This window comes from Harpegnathos saltator, unplaced genomic scaffold (genome assembly GCF_003227715.2).
Source record: "Harpegnathos saltator strain DR-91 unplaced genomic scaffold, Hsal_v8.6 scaffold26, whole genome shotgun sequence".
In the NCBI taxonomy this organism is placed as follows: domain Eukaryota; kingdom Metazoa; phylum Arthropoda; class Insecta; order Hymenoptera; family Formicidae; genus Harpegnathos; species Harpegnathos saltator.
The window spans coordinates 724,860-741,379 of record NW_020230050.1 but is presented as its reverse complement, the minus strand read 5'-3'; the positions used below and the strand labels follow the sequence as shown (position 1 = coordinate 741,379).

General features: G+C 33.4%; 2 protein-coding genes across 3 annotated transcripts; one reads left to right on the top strand and one right to left on the bottom strand.

Annotated features, from left to right (window-relative positions):
• Positions 1-10,838: 10,838 nt before the first annotated feature.
• On the bottom strand, positions 10,839-16,495 carry LOC112588645 (uncharacterized). Of its 2 annotated transcripts, XR_003112979.1 has the most exons (10): positions 16,319-16,495; positions 15,917-16,044; positions 15,384-15,795; positions 15,208-15,311; positions 13,857-13,901; positions 13,558-13,782; positions 13,074-13,259; positions 12,888-12,980; positions 12,661-12,780; positions 10,839-12,562 (listed from the first exon to the last, which is right to left on the bottom strand). XR_003112979.1 is itself a non-coding variant. In XM_025299294.1 (9 exons), exons 6-9 carry the CDS (start codon positions 13,238-13,240, stop codon positions 12,280-12,282), a joined length of 663 nt encoding a protein of 220 aa, XP_025155079.1. In that variant the 5' UTR covers positions 13,241-13,259; positions 13,857-13,901; positions 15,208-15,311; positions 15,384-15,795; positions 15,917-16,044; positions 16,319-16,495; the 3' UTR covers positions 10,839-12,279. The 2 variants fall into 2 exon arrangements, 1 of the variants encoding a protein (XP_025155079.1); XM_025299294.1 differs by lacking the exon at positions 13,558-13,782.
• On the top strand, positions 13,285-14,303 carry LOC112588646 (protein ALP1-like). The gene is made up of 3 exons (XM_025299295.1): positions 13,285-13,338; positions 13,575-13,790; positions 13,864-14,303. The coding sequence occupies exons 1-3, from the start codon at positions 13,320-13,322 to the stop codon at positions 14,271-14,273; spliced, it is 645 nt and encodes a 214-aa protein (XP_025155080.1). The 5' UTR covers positions 13,285-13,319; the 3' UTR covers positions 14,274-14,303.
• Positions 16,496-16,520: the final 25 nt, after the last annotated feature.

Here is a 16,520-nt window from a genome sequence, read left to right as displayed (position 1 = left end):
GTTATTTTGAGGGTTTTCGTTGAGCGTTAACCCTCATTTGGGTATAACCTTCAATTGACGATCCAAAATCACACCCAATTTGAGTGTTTTTTCGGTGTATAACGTCCAAAATTGAGCGTTTATTCGGTGTGTACTCAAAGTTGAGTGCTTTTTATTAGTGTTTAACACCCAAAGTTAAGCGTTTTTTAAGTGTTAACCAAAATTGTGGGTTTTTTTTCATAAGGGCTAATATATATGTATGTTATATGAACAATTTTTTGTACGAAAATCTACAATTTATGTTACACATAAGATTCTTGATGATAATAACGTCATCAAACCTCAAAGATTCTTAAAAATATAGCATGTTATTTTACCCAGATAATATAAATATATTCTATAAATATTATATAAATATTTTTCGAGAACATTAGAATATTCGCACAATATACCGATAAGATGAAAAAACATTTTATGCATATATATAGAATGTTAAAATGAGACTAGGTTTAATATTTTATATACGAGGTGTGTGAGAAAAGTAATGAGACTGACAACACTGCGAGCGATCTGGCAACGCTGTGTTGTTCTACTTGTGTAGAACCGGTGTGTTCATCTCTTCCAGATGCTCAGTCCGAGTTTCAGCTCCGTACAGCCATCACGTGATTTTTGAGAGCGCCATCAGTGAAGTTGTGTTTTTGTTGTGTGTTACGAAAATGGAACAGCGGAATTTAGAGCAGTGTTATGCCATCAAGTTTTGTGTTAAACTTGGGGAATCCGCGAGTGTGACTTTTGCAAAGTTGAAACAGGCCTATGGGGAACATTCCTTATCAAGAGCACAAGTTTCTCGCTGGCACAAATCATTTTTGGAAGGCCGAGAACACGTTGAAGATGAACTTCGCTCAGGGAGACCTTCAATTTCAAAAATCGACGAGGCATTCCTCTTATTCCACAGCCCCCCATTCACCTGATCTGAGTCTTTGTGACTTTTTTCTTTTCCCGAAATTGAAAAATGTCTTAAAAGGACGTCATTTTGGGACTCTGGGGAATATTCAAAAGAATGTGACCGACATGTTAAAGGCCCTACCAGTTGAAGCCTTTCAGCGCTGCTACCAAGACTGGGAACTACGACTCCGCCGGTGTATAGCTGCTGAAGGGAACTACTTTGAAGGGGACAATATTGTTGTTTGAAAAAAATAAGAACTTTGGTAGATAAAAAATCAGTCTTATTACTTTTCTCACACACCTCGTATGTGAAGAAAATATGCAGTAATATATTCAAATAATAGCCGAAGAAGATTATTGATACTATGTAAAAAATGTTCATAGAATGTTCATAAAATGTTTGAAAGACAAATTATCTAAATTGTACACAGTCGTTTATAAAACAGTATTGCCATTTATTTTTGGTGCAATTTTAAATCATAGCCGATAGTCCAACGAGAGCATTTATTTTATCGAAAATTCCATATCCAATTTGGATCGAAAGTTTCATATTCAAATTGGTTTTTTTATTACACCAAGGCACACTAAATGCATATATTCTAAAGGAAAACTGTTAATCATATCAACCAAAGGTATTCTTTCTAAAATTGAATTACCTATATGATGTTCTGATTGGACTCTGTTACGAAAATTTTCATCCGTTCTTTTAATACAATTAATTTTAGGGTAACATACTCTTCCTTTTATATATTTTCCTTTTTGCGTACATTTTGTACATGAAACAAATCCAGTATGGCCTTTACAATAAGTAATAAGTGATTTTGCTGGAACATCACAAATAAATGCTTTAATTGCAAATGGTATCATATGGTTTTTATAAATAAAACCTTCTTCTGATAATTTTATAGCTTCTACTGTAAAGTCTTCTAAGAAATCATTTACGTTACTAGGCTTTTCATAACTATGATATACATCTATCACTCCTATATATTGAGGATATTCATGCATCGAGCATAATATGGAATATATTTGAGAGTTAGGACTTTTGCTAAGAGGTAAACCATCAATGTTAACTAATAAATTTAATTTTTGTGGTTGTTCCTCTAACAAATTGATAAGCTTTTCAACTATAGATTGAACTCCAATGTGTGAATAAGTGCCTGAACCTACAGGTTTGCTGAATATGTGTCAAGGAGTATGGAGCAAAGTTCTGGAATCTTGAAGCACACAAATATTAGCTTCTGATTTTAATAATTGTAGCAAATCTCGTAAAGCTGAATATGAAATGTTATGCGACATTGCCCATAATCGTAATTTATTAATAAAATTATTTTCATTATCTTTTACTACATTTTTTCTCACAAGGGGAGGACGCATCAACCGGGAAACGGTTTGGAACGAAACTTATGGAGTTAATAGTACTTGACTACTAATAACTCATGATAATAGCATACGACGCAATACCTCTTCGTTTTCGAGAAAAAAGGTCTAAAGAAAAGAGCCAACAAAGTGTACGAGTTAGTAAGAAGGGTATTCAACGAAGCGGCGTAGCGCAACAACGAAAGTAACGGACTACCGAGCTGACGGCTGAGGTTCGATCCCTGCTGTATGGTTCTTTCTTTTATTCTGTAAGCATAAAAATGAAACAGAAAACTCTAATAAGTAATAAAACTGCATTTCTTAAATATATTAGTGTTTGTTAAATATATTATTAATGATTTAAATTGCAAAAAAACCGTAAATCTTATTTATAAAATATATAGTGTATTAGAAAATTTTTATATAATAATTGCAATGGAAATAGGAGTAAAAATATATTATATTTTCGCTGGAGGATTTTTCGATAATAATTCATTACTCTCGTAAATAGAATTCGCATATACGAGAGCATTAGTGAATTCACCTTTAAAATCTTCATTTTCAAAAGATCTTTCTTCTTTCGCGATTTAAGAAAAGATCTTTAGCGATTCTACACCAACTATTTTACTTGTTGAAGGATTCTCTGACATTGTTATGATATATGTAATTTAAATATGATCACCAAACTGCTCTGTATCACTAGTAAACGCACATTGCTGCTTGCTCTATTGACGACTGTTCTAATGCTCGAATCATTTCGTCATTCTTATCGTTTAGAATCGTTTAGAATGACACGAAGGAAGTTTTTGGAGGGGGATTGCCACAAGAGATAAAGACACAACACAACTTCAATACAACATAGAGAGTTGTAATAGAAAAAAATATTTTATATATACGATATAAGATTACGAAAAATTATCTCGTACTAGTTTAACCCTTTGCGATCAGCCAATTTCGAAGAGATCGATAAACATGGATATCTGAAGTTGATCTAAACATTTGACTTTAGCATCGGGAGGATAGTTTTCTTTCATTATCGCTAGCCTCGTTTGCCGTGCCGCTCGCCAGGCGATCATGAATGCCAGCCCACCGGTACCGACTTCTACGACGACTTGCGAATGCTGCCACTGTGGCGGCATCGACCGCAAAGGGTTAATAGCATTCCTATTTCATAACAATATTTTTATTTCTATTTCCATTGCAATTATTATATAAAAATTTTTTCATACACTATATGTATATTTTATAGATAAGATTTACGGTTTTTTTGCAATTTAAATCATTAATAATATATTTAACAAACACTATTAGGTGCGCAACTAAGTTCCCGCTGTTTTTCAAGAGATGGCTCCAGTAGTAAGTGCTGGTCGATTGTGACATAACCAAAACGTCATGAACCAAGCTTAGACATATGGTAAACAAACCGCTTTGACACATTAGTGATTTTGTTTTTGCGTCATATACTTTTGGTTGTGTGAAAATGTCTGATTTTGTGCCAAATAATCGTCATTTGCGGGAAGTGTTGCTTTTCTTCTTTCATTCGAAGAAAACGGCGGCTGAAGCGCATCGAGAACTCCAAAAAGTTTACGGAGATGCTGCTCTAAGTGAAACAACGTGCCGTGATTGGTTCCGCCGCTTCAAAGACGGTGATTTCGATGTTGACGACCGTTCGCGTGAAGGAAGGCCAAAAACCTTCGAAGACGCTGAATTGGAGGCATTGCTCGATGAGGATCCGTGCCAAACGCAAAAAGAGCTTGCTTCAGCATTAGGAGTTACCCGCCAAGCCATTTCCAAGCGATTGCATGCGTTGGGAATGATTCAAAAACAAGGAACTTGGGTTCCTTATGATTTGAAGCCAAGAGACGTTGAGCGTCGTTTTTTCGCCTGTGAACAACTGCTCCAGCGGCAAAAAAGGAAGGGTTTTCTTCATCGCATCGTTACGGGTGATGAAAAATGGATTCATTACAGCAACCCAAAGAGAACGAAATCATAGGGACTGCCCGGTCATGCTTCTACGTCGTCGGCTCGGCCGAATATTCACGCTGCGAAGGTTTTGCTGTGTATTTGGTGGGACCAGGGCGGTGTTATTTATTATGAGCTGTTGAAACCGAACGAAACCATCACTGGGGAACGGTATCGAACTCAATTGATGCGATTTAGCCGAGCACTGCGCGAAAAGCGGCCACAATACGAGCAGAGGCACGAAAAAGTGATTCTACAGCATGACAACGCTCGGCCTCACGTTGCCAAACCCGTTAAAACCTACTTAGAAACGCTCAAATGGGAAGTCCTACCCCACCCGCCATATTCCCCAGATATTGCGCCGTCCGATTATTACTTGTTCCGTTCGATGGCACATGGTCTGGCTAATCAGCAGTTCCGCTCATATGAAGACATCTCAAAATGGCTTGATTCCTGGATAGCCTCAAAAGACGAACACTTCTACCGTGACGGTATTCGAGCTCTGCCAGAAAGATGGGAAAAAGTTGTCGCTAGCGATGGACAATATTTTGAATGATTCATTTGTAACCATTTTTTCACAATAAAGTTGCATTTTCATCAAAAAGCAGCGAGAACTTAGTTGCGCACCTAATAATATATTTAAGAAACGTAGTTTTACTACTTATTAATGTTTTCTGTTTCATTTTTATGCTTACAGAATAAAAAAAAACCATACAGCAGGGATCGAACCTCAGCCGTCAGCTCGATAGTCCGTTACTTTCATTGTTGCGCTACGCCGCTTCGTTGAATACCCTTCTTACTAACTCATACACTTTGTTGGCTCTTTTCTTTAGACCGTTTTTTCTTGAAAACGAAGAGGTATTGCGTCGTATGCTATTACTATGAGTTATTAGTAGTCAAGTACTATTAACTCCGTAAGTTTCGTTCCAAACCGTTTCCCGGTCGATGCGTCCTCCCCTTGTCAGATCTATTGAAACATTGCATTCTGTAATATCATCAAAATTATCCAAGAAATCTGAAGTATTAGAACAGTCTGTTTTACTATTATCATACTATTATATTGCAATTCTATATTTTCCATGACTATTGTATTGGGTTCTGAAATATTGTTATTAGTATTACATATTGATACATTATCAGAATCGCTTGAATAATTTTGTGATAAATCTAAACATGTTGCGGTTTCTCTCTTTATTTTTCTATATAGTATTGCTTTAGAAAATCTACGTTTCATATTAATAATAATCTTAAAAGTAATATTGTTTAACCTCTAAAAATTATTTTAACGTTATCTAGGGAGAGGAGAATGTGAGCGTGGAGCGTCAGGTAGCTCAGTGGTTTAGAGCAGTCGCCCGGCAAGCGAAAGACCAGGGTTCGATTCCCGGTCTAGCGACTACCGCGCTCTCGATATTTTTCTCTCCTCGGAACGAAAAATGAGATGCAGGTCCCGAAAGCACGGCGTACCGTCGCCACCTAGTACGCCCTCCTTCTTTCATGATCTCTAAAAATGATTGTACAATGTGTGTGTGTGTGTGTGTGGTGGTGGCGCCTTGGTTATTTTTCACACAATATAATACACAAATCACGCTTTTATTATTCTACAAAAAAATAAAGGTATATTTTTATTGCAGGAAAACAAAGAAAATGCACAAGGTATAAATATAACATCAGACTAATGTTACGTCCTGGAGGAGGAACGCAACTTGACACTTGCTTTCGCAAGCTCCGACGTACTCGCAAGTCTGCGCTGCAGATCAAGGATCGGAATGACCCCTTTATCTGGCGCGGACATACGTCGGTGGTCCTTTATTTAGGTTAAGGAACTGAATCCTTTTACCTGGGATAGGACCATGAGCGACGGTTGAGGGGAGGGAGAATTTTTTGATTGAGAATAATTATTTGAAAACCGTGATTTGCTTACAATTACAAACAACTTGTTTTATTAGTAATTAGATGGATGTTCACAATGAAATAAGAATTACAAGCTTTTATAAAGTGTACGTATACATAGATATATAAACAATCGCGGTCTGAGCGAGGATTCTTGATTACTCCGAACATATTCCCATAGAGGAAAATCTAGCGACGGAGAGGCACGAGGTGAGGGGGAGGATCGCGATGAGGATACTTCTGAGGGAGATCGAATAGGTATGAGGCCCCTCAGTAAAACTGCGTGGAAGCCTTGCGTGCCTCCTCGTAGAGGAGAAGTTAGAGGGGAAGGTGTCAGGGATGGGCTCCAAGATAGAGGAGAGCTTGAGGCAGAACGGTCGTCTACTGGACTCAAGGATGTTGTAGAGTATGAGATAGAAGAAGTTACTGGAGGAGAGTCAGGAAGGAACATAAGAGGAAAATGCGCAGATCTTAAAATGTTCGATTCGTTGTGGCGGATAACATAATCTGGACGATCTTGTATTAAAGAGGCGACCTCAAAATCCTCGCGGTTTGTACAAGTTTCCGTGGTGATTATCTCTGACTGTGATTGAGGAGATTGAGCCACTGAAATCGGATTTAACAATTAAGGAGGGATGCCAAGAGGAATAGGGAGAAAAGGAAAACGAAAGGAAAAGAAAAGAGAGAGAAGAAAAGATAAAAAAAATGAAACGAGAGAGATCACTCAGGTAAAAGAAAATATAAATAACTTACTGCTGGTAATCTATGATGTTAGTCGACAATGAAAAGTGTAATTGCTGCGTGTCGGTGAGGATGGACCCAAGTTGCGCCAAGGACTAGAAACTGGTCTCAGCAGGATCTCTCGCAATGTCTCAAGGGTGGACGAAATCGTTGCACAGAAGAATAGATGACTGAAGAACACTGATCTGACTAGTAGGGTTGGTTATCAAGAGACCCTGAAGGGGTGTTGGAGAGAAGGCTCTGTCCTGGCTGCGGGTCGGTCGAGAGGAGAAATAGAAGTGGCATTGCTTTTTCACTTTGCCAAAAACGTCACCTCGGTCAAGAGGTGGGGGCTCCGAAGTTTATGTCCAAATATGGGTATAGGATTTTGTTGCAAACTTTTCGGAAGTGGGGTTTTAGTAGGGTTCTTAGATAAATATGATAAAGGATCGGGTATCTATGGCAGTAAAAGATTTCAAAGTTTCGCTAGGGTTAGTCAGAGGTTGTGCGCGATAGGAATTTATGAATAACGTGGGAAACGCGTGAGTTTCCGAAAATCAAAGGCTGGCAACATCATATAACAGCATGAAAGATTGTCTGGTCGGTCCATCTTCAAAGAAAATTATTGCTCCGAACAGGAAGTTATTTAAGGTTATTTGGAGAGGAGGTATATGGCCAAAATGACTCAACGGATCTTTTCCGACGGAAATAGAGGAAACTCTGGTGATTAAAGCAGAGAGAAAAGAAAGAGAAATCTGTGTGTGTGACGTCACAGTTCTCGGAGGGTCGCGGAATGTGAATATTTGGTAGTATAATATAAAATGCAATCCGTCCTACTTGACAACAAATTCAAAGTACGCGGAGTCCGCAGGACGTAACAAAAGAATTTGTCTGCGTATTATTATACATTTTACATAGTTCTCCCTGTGATAGTAAAAATAACACACTTGAACAACCTCTACGCTCATATCACAAAGCATGATCCACTGCGCTACTGAAGCAAATTGGTAATTCTTCTGCTATAACGACATTAACAGAAAAGACTAAATTTCAAACTGCATTTCTCAAAAACATTTAAGATTTGCACCGTTATTGGGTAGCATTTGTTACTATTACATCAATATTATACTTTTCTAAAAGCAAAATCACGCGGTTATTTCAAGGATGAAGATTCCTCTCGTGTGAGATATTAATTATTTATTCTTTATTAATGGGAAAAGATTTTCCTTTGATTTAAATGTTCAAGAAAAGTTATTTGTTCTCTGAGAATCTTCCAATTTTTATATTCGTGAAAAGTTTATAAATTTCGTAAAGAAAAAAAGTTATTTTACTACCTACCTGTTAAAGAGTTGCGCATAAGAGATATTTTAACAAATCTGAATCTAAATCAGTCAACAAATTAAATTTTTTATTCAAAGAAGCATATGTAGGGTAAGTATAAGTAAGATAAGTATAAATAATAAATTAAATATTATTCTCTGAATATAATAATAAGTAAATGTTTTTTTCTTTAGCTGAATCATCGAAGTAAATATTCTATTATAAATTGACTTTTCGGATTACAATATTAATTTGATTTTTCAGAATACACTTTCAAATTGACTCTTCGGAATACACTATTAAATTGACTTTTCGGAGTACACTTTTCAATTGACTCTTCTGACTACACATTTGTTAGTTGACTCTGTGGAGTACATATTTTTTAATTAACTCTTCGGGGAGAAGAGAAGAGAAACATTTTATATTTTATTTAAAAAATCTTAATTTTTGCAGAAAACTGATTGATGAAGAAAATAATGAATTCATGACCTCAACGAAGATCTTAAAAAAATACTGCAAGAAATGAAGTTGTTGTTATTATATGCCATATTGTACAATATTAAAACATACAGGTAATAATTATCTATAATTTGCATATATGGGCGTTTATGTAATTATAAGTAATATAAAAGTCATGACAAATTAATGTGGCCGCGCGTTATCTCTGTCGCGTCATTGCTAGAAATCGTCCGAACTCTCGAAATTATTTTCTTCCCGAATTATGAATATAAAATAATGTGGAAAGGAAAACAAGGGGGTTAAAGGGGGGACGGCGACGTCTGCCTTACGATAACATCGCTGCTGGCTCGCTTCATCGCGATTGTCTATTCGCTGGTGGTGAGACGAAGACCGATTCTTCGTTTTTATCTAACTAATCTAGCTCGCTCGTGAACATAGCACAGAACAGAACCAAATAATTATCGACATAGCACGGAATAGTACCGACAAATCGTGGACATTGGCTAGTAGTTCATGTCCATGAAAAATGGACCCAGTTAGCGCTTCGAATCAGCCAACTTTTCCATAACGCTGTAAAGCCAGCGGCACACGGTGCTTGTTTTCATGCTGGATTACTTGCTGAATGAAAATACTGTGTTCTGATTGGTGCGTTTCTATCCATCTTCGAAAATGTACCAATCAGAACGCAATATTTTCATCCAGCAACCAATCCAGCACGAAAACAAGCACCGTGTGCCGCTGGCTTAAATGTAGCCATGTCCGCTCTCAGGCTTCTCTCTGACGGAAGTGACTTTAGTTCGTCTCGGATTGGGTCATAGACATAGTAAGAATAGACTGCGCGTGTACTCTTGTGAAGACTGAAGATCAGGTAGAAAGAGACAGAAAGCAAGTGCCGAGTATCTTTCTTTCTCTGCTCACGCATGCGCAGTGATGCGTAGTAATATATAACGTGCTATATACATGATGTTAGGTTAAAAAAAGTTGTGTAATGTTAAATAAAACCGTTTAAAATTTAGAGATAAATGTGTTTCAACTATTATAAACTACGTGTAAACATTTATATTGAAACGATTAAATATTTTATACATGAATATGTGTGGAAAAGTTGTAATAAAAATATCAATATTACAAAGTAATATAATCTTTATTAAAAAAATATATATATATTTTTATATAAGTTGTTGTTTATTTATTGATTTTTGAACAAGGTTATTTTATTATTTTTCATCCGAACTCGTTGTATCGAATCTGCGAATGATGTACTTTCATGTTTTAAAATTAAATTAAAAAATGTTTTCAAAATTAATTTAATTATTTGGTTTCGGTGATCAAAAAGTGGACTTTGATCGAATATATGATTATTATAGTCAAATATATGCACAGGAATGGAGCGTACAGCCTCACATATGAGATGTGCAAGAATATTTTTATTTGTAAATAGTCTATGTTGATTACATCGTACTATTTTATATGCTATCTTACATATCGTAATCACATCATTTGATACTTCACATAAGTTGCCTCGATCCTTTATCTGTATAAGTTTACTGGTACGCTCTATATTCAACTGTTTATATGTATTATTTGAAAGTAATTGCTTGCATTCTGAACAATTAATTCTTTTCATAATAGTTTTAGCAACATATCCTGATATGTAAGCAATGATTTCTTCAGCATATTCATTAACTTTTTTATCATGTAATACATAATTATGCTCAATAAAGATAAGATCTGAAGGTTTGTCTTCTAAAGATCTTTCTTCTAAAATAGTATCTTTATTTTGTTCTACATGTTCGTTAATTGTCTGTATATCATTCGTAGATTCATGTGAAAGTGTTAGCAATACAGTATCTTGTGGAATGCAATTAGCATTCAATGAGACTGACACATTCGCTAAATGCAATATCTTTCTATATGACACCTTAAATTGCTTTACGCTAGGATTATTATTCCAACCATGCATTCTTCTAATCAATGAAAAAAAAGTTTCGATATGGTCCTGTGATAATTTATAAGTAAAAAGAAAGTTTATTGCATTTACATTAAATAATTCTTCTGCTAATGTAATAACGTTCTGCAAATTAATTATAAATCCAATGAAACCTGTTTTGAGGATGCTTTGTAATACGGGAACATCATTTATTGTTAAGGAAGCAATATAATGCATAAAAGTTTTAGCTTTATCTTTAATAGTACATAATGTATTTCTTGTTATTGCATGTTTATTTTCAGTTTTATTGTATATGTTACGTGAATTTAAGATATCAAATATGTCATTGAAAGTTTTATAAAATGTTGCAGTAGTTGAAGCTCCTATAAATCTTGATTCTTTTAATTCATATTCTAAAAACATCAATGCATCAGCCACAGAATTACTTAATGTTTATGCTGCTAGATTAACTTTCATCTTTTCATTAAAAAACTGTATATGTCTTTTTCGCATTTTATTGGCAACATGTAATTTTTCCACAGTTTGCACATTTACTAATTTTTTCAGAAAGTTCCAACTTATTACATTTTTGTCTTTATCTTTAATAACCCCTTTACTAATTGCATTCCTCACAAGCTTCAACATGTGACATGCATCATAAAAAATATAAATATTTTTAGATTTGTCAATAGGATGCTTAAAATACGGAACAATATGTTCAAAATTGACGTGTTTTAACTGTGCGCCTAGTATCTCGCACATTGCAATATTAGAAGTTGCTCTATCAAATGTAATACTAACAACGTAAATTGCTTTTTCATGGAGAATACTTAAAATGTTATTTAACAAATTTGCTTTTTCCTTACCATTTAATGCCTCGATAACGTAAAATGCAATTGGGATTTTAAAATGATCATTTATGCACACTAACATAAAAAGAAGGATATGGGTAGCAAATGGCAGACTGTCAGACTTACTATCTTTAATACCCGTTTCAATAAAACCGTGTAATTCTTTGCCGTCCCAATCAACTTTTTTCTTAATATTCATTTCATCAAAAGTTATATTGAAAACTAAGTTTTTTCCTTTCTCTCTAGCATTTTGCACCTTATCGAGTATAGTTTTAAACGATTGTTCAGATATACCGGAATTACTACGAATTGTCTGCGTCCACATGCGCAGTGTACTGGGGTGAGGTAAAAACATTTTTCTTACATACAAATATGCTGCAGGCGAATGAAAATGTAACGTGCATGCAAAACTTTTTAAACTTTCGGGGAACGACTTCTTTCGCTTCTTATTTAACATTGTAAGTAGCAACTGTTGCATAACAGGTGACAATATATCCTAAATAAAGAAAAAGGAAGTACAAAATATAGATATAAAAACAGAAGAAATCAAGGAGACAAATGGTTGTACGCATAGACATATACATAATAACTTATTTAGAACGAAGATATAACATCATTAGTGCATTTGTAGATTGAGAGGGTATATGTATACGCACAACATTTGTTATACCATATTTTTAACATGATGTAGAAATCAAGTATTGTTCTACCATTTGTTTCATTATCATGGACCTTTCTATAAGAGTCAATATTATGATGAAGTCACATTGTGATTGGAGAGTTATCATGAACTTTCTTATAAAAGAATAAACATTGTGGACAATGTGAATTTCAAATCTTTCTGCGAATGGAAAATAGCTAAACTCAACTTACTTTGATTGCATGTATACCATTATTTGTTATAAAGTTTTTACTTTTCAGGTCCTGAAGCAAATCTTTATAAGTTAAAACTTTCTTCTGCATACGGTGTTTCTTTTGCCACATATTTTTTGTTTCATTTCGAATATATGACGCATATCTTACAAACTGCTCCCATTTTGCATCAGACACAAAATCTGTTTTACAGAAGCATTTTGTAGCATGTTTAGAAGTGTTTACAAATATTTTTTTAATTTTTGAGTTTCTAAAATTCTCTTGCGACAATTTCCTGAAAATAAAATTTTGATAATTTATAATTTGTTGGAATAATACTCGATAGAAAAAATTATTAATAATTAAAAATTATTAAATCTTTAGATATCTCACCTTTTTCTAATGTGATTATTACTGTGGTTGCTATGGATGTTTATGTTATTAACATCTTCTGCTACATGTGTATGTATATCTGCATCTGTGTCCGTAATGGAATTCTTACTCGTATTTTCACTATAAAACAAAAAATATTCACATACATTAATGTTTTATCTTATATATTACGATAACTTTATTTTCCCTTTAGGTGTATATCTTAGTGTATCTTTAGTGTTTCTTACCTATTTCTTTCATTGTCTATGTCATTATTTTCTGCTATATTTGTATTTATATCTGTGCTTAAATTGGTATCTGTATCCTCCTCCACATGTTTACTACAAAACAAAATATTTCAATGTAATGGATTTATTGCATCTTCCCGTAAGATTATTATATGTATGTTCTTATTTATAATTTAACATTCTCACCAATTTTCTTCCGCGAAAATTAATGGAACTGCAGTCTTTCTCAATATTTTATTTTGTTTATATTCATTCATTTCATGATAGTCATTTTTTGTAAAGTGGTCACTGCATATTTTTGCTCCTTTGTAAAATACATCACAGCCAATAACGTGAAACCATTTTTTTCGCATTTCTTCATTTTTTGGGATTCTGTAAATTTTTTACATATATATTTTCACTTATATACAGGGTGGACCATTTTAACCTTTAATGGAGAATAAATCGACCGGTGAGCGAAATAATGAAAAAAGTTTCATACAAAAGTTGTTGGACAAGGAGGGGGACGTATGACCATATCCTTGAATTTGACCAATATTTTATAATTATTATATTATATTTGCAATGTTATATATTTATATACCAATTACTCCATATATGACATGAATATATATATATTTCAATGTTACATTTTCTTATCATGTAAATATTAAAAATATTTTATTCATACGTTGATATTTGTTTTAGGCGCTATTGATGGTTCCCACATTAGAATAGATAAGCCAACAGAAGATCCTGAATCATATATTAATCGGAAGCAATGTTTTTCTTTACATATTCAGGGAACAGTTAACCATCATATGAAATTTATGGATGTATTTATTGGATATCCTGGTTCGGTGCACGATGCAAGAGTATTTAAAAATTCACCAATACGCAATGATTTGCATGAACTCTGTGGAAGTTAGTTGAAAAATTATAAAATATAAAAGTATAAACTAATAACAATTGATGTTTAAATAAACTTACTTTTCAGATAATTATCACCTGTTGGGAGATAGTGCGTATCCTTGTCTAAAACAGTTGATTGTGCCTTATAGGGACAATGGACATTTAACACGTGCGCAAAAGACATTTAACCAAAAATTAAGTTCTTGTAGAGTCATAATTGAAAATGCATTTGGATGTCTCAAGCAACGATTTCGGCAATTGTACCATTTTAAACTGCGAGATATACCACGAATGACATGTGTGATACACGCATGTTGCGTGCTTCATAATATAGCAAATGCAAACGATTTAGAAATTTTCGAAGCACCTATAGATGACGAGCAACCTGACATTGAAGCACAAAGACTACATACCGAGATAGATATAGCACCAAGAGAGATTGAAACTGGAGTACACATTCGTGACGAAATATGCCACCAATTATTTGTAAACTAAAGAGTTTATAATTTTATACAAAATAAATTTTTAATAAGTTATAGAATATGTACAAAAATGTATTATAATATGGATTTTTTATAAGTAATATAGAAAAAAAACTGGTTGACAATGAAAAAATAATTTAAAAGGAATATTATTTGTATTTAAATGTATGTATAACAAAAATACACGTGACAAAAATATAAGAAAAATATATGTAACAAAAATATAATAAACACTAAATAGATACATTGATAAACAAATATGTGAAATGTATTAATTCCGTTTATGTTTTAATTCTAAAATAAGATCCTCTAAAAGTTTATTTTTCTTTTCCCTTATTATATTTGCTGTTTTTAATTGTTCTTTTCCCTTATTATATTTGCTGTGTTTAATTGTCATTTATATTATTAAAACTTTCTGTATATGTATTGCGCATATGTTTATATTCAGCCAACATTTGTTTTTATATGTCTAATTTAGCCGCTCTATCTTCTTCGATATTATTTGAGATATCTTGAAGTGTTTTCTAACACGTTTGCAACAATCTGCCAGTAGTACCCATATGTTTTCTAGAAATCTTGTTTGATGTTTGTGTAATCTGTTGTGTAATGTTTTGAGTTATATTGGTATCGGTTCTATTGCTTGTATTGATATCAGTTGTATTGATTGGATGGATATTAGTTTCGCTTGTACTGGGCTGGCTGGCAAGATAACTAGTATTGTCGTTTAAAATGGTGTTGTTTGAATTAGATGGCTCATCTACATTAATGTCATTGTTAGATCTAAATAAATACACATAATGAATATATAAAAGAATTCTGCACAAACATAATTGATTTCTATTTAATGACAATACAGTAATGGAATATATTTTAAGTATGATACATTAATTGAAATTTATATTGTATACATTCAATTAAAAAAATAAAATGTCTATTATGATATTTACGTGAATGTATTCGCTCGTATTTCTTCTCTTAAAATTAAACCTTGCCTGCCTGTTACCGCTAGGGTTCAATATTATGCTTATATCCCAATAGTTCAGTCAATTCTCTGTAATAAGTAAACAATATGTTTTTTACGTGCTTAAGTCTTTTACAAAATGTAAAATTAATTATTACTTACGTTTCATATGTGCATGATACGCGTCCTCTACCAGTTTGTTTATTATTTGTAATCATGTTTTTGTAGGATCTTTCAAGTGATTTAAATTTATTTTCCACTTGAGAAACTGTTGTGTTATATCCATGTGATTGCATAAGTTCAGCAATTTTTTGCCATAATAATTTATGTTTAGTTGCCAATAGTTCTTTGTGTTCTTTATATAAAGTTAAAAATAACTTAGTTCTTGCGTCGTTCTATGAAAATATTTCTTTTCTATTATATTCTTGAGATGGTTTTTGAGCTATATTATTATTCAAAGGTATATTTCTTGCATTTTCATGCAATTCTATAAATATTGTTTTGTCTGCAACCGTACATTGTAGTGTATCGCATGTAAAATTAATTTCACTGTAAGGCAGTTGAAATATCAGATCTGCAAATAAGATAAATTTAGTTTTCTTAAAATCAATTATTTATTTACTTAATTATCGATTTACATATCAAAACGTAAAGTATAACGTAACGTATAGTATAAGTATATATTAATTTCATACCTCCACAAGTGCATGTGACACATCCCTCTTTGTTGATAATTATATTACCGATGTCATCCTTAGAAATATGTCCAATGTTGTCCTTTTGATTTTCTGCCATCGTGTTATTGTTTCTATGCATATACCCACTAAACAAAAAATTATCAACACAATATTATTATTACGATGTTCAATAATGTAATGTTTTGAAATATGTAGTTCGTAACGTTATATACAATGTTACTGCAAATTGCTGGGATTCTGCGGGCAATTTGCTTACTGGGAAGTATCTCAAATTTATTTTTCGATTAATATTTCTTTATACGTAGAATAATGAGAAGAACTAATTTATATATTTAAGAAAAACACGTAATTTTATTTCAGAAGGCTGATAAAAAGGTTAGGTTAGATGTATTTACTTACTAATTTCTCGTTCTTCTTTCTTATTCTTCATCAAAATGCGTAGTACGGCAGACTTTTCATTTGAAATTTCCGCTAGAATTTTATGGCTGAACTCTTGTACTGTCTAAAGACCTGGGGCAGCGAATTCAGAACTATTTCAGACCTAGGACAACTGCACTTCGAAAAAGAACAGCAAGTCTAACGTCACTTCCGAGAGAAAGAA

What these genes read in the sequence shown, in the direction of transcription:
- LOC112588645 (XM_025299294.1), bottom strand. Translation starts at nt 13,240, where the DNA reads ATGCGAAAAAAATGGTTTCACGTTATTGGCTGTGATGTATTTTACAAA. An exon ending in ATAGACAATGAAAGAAATAG is followed by an intron (nt 12,781 to 12,887) that starts GTAAGAAACACT and finishes TTTGTTTTATAG; the next exon opens with TGAAAATACGAGTAAGAATT. An exon ending in AATAATCACATTAGAAAAAG is followed by an intron (nt 12,563 to 12,660) that starts GTGAGATATCTA and finishes TTTTATTTTCAG; the next exon opens with GAAATTGTCGCAAGAGAATT.
- LOC112588646 (XM_025299295.1), top strand. An exon ending in TTTGCATGAACTCTGTGGAA is followed by an intron (nt 13,791 to 13,863) that starts GTTAGTTGAAAA and finishes CTTACTTTTCAG; the next exon opens with ATAATTATCACCTGTTGGGA.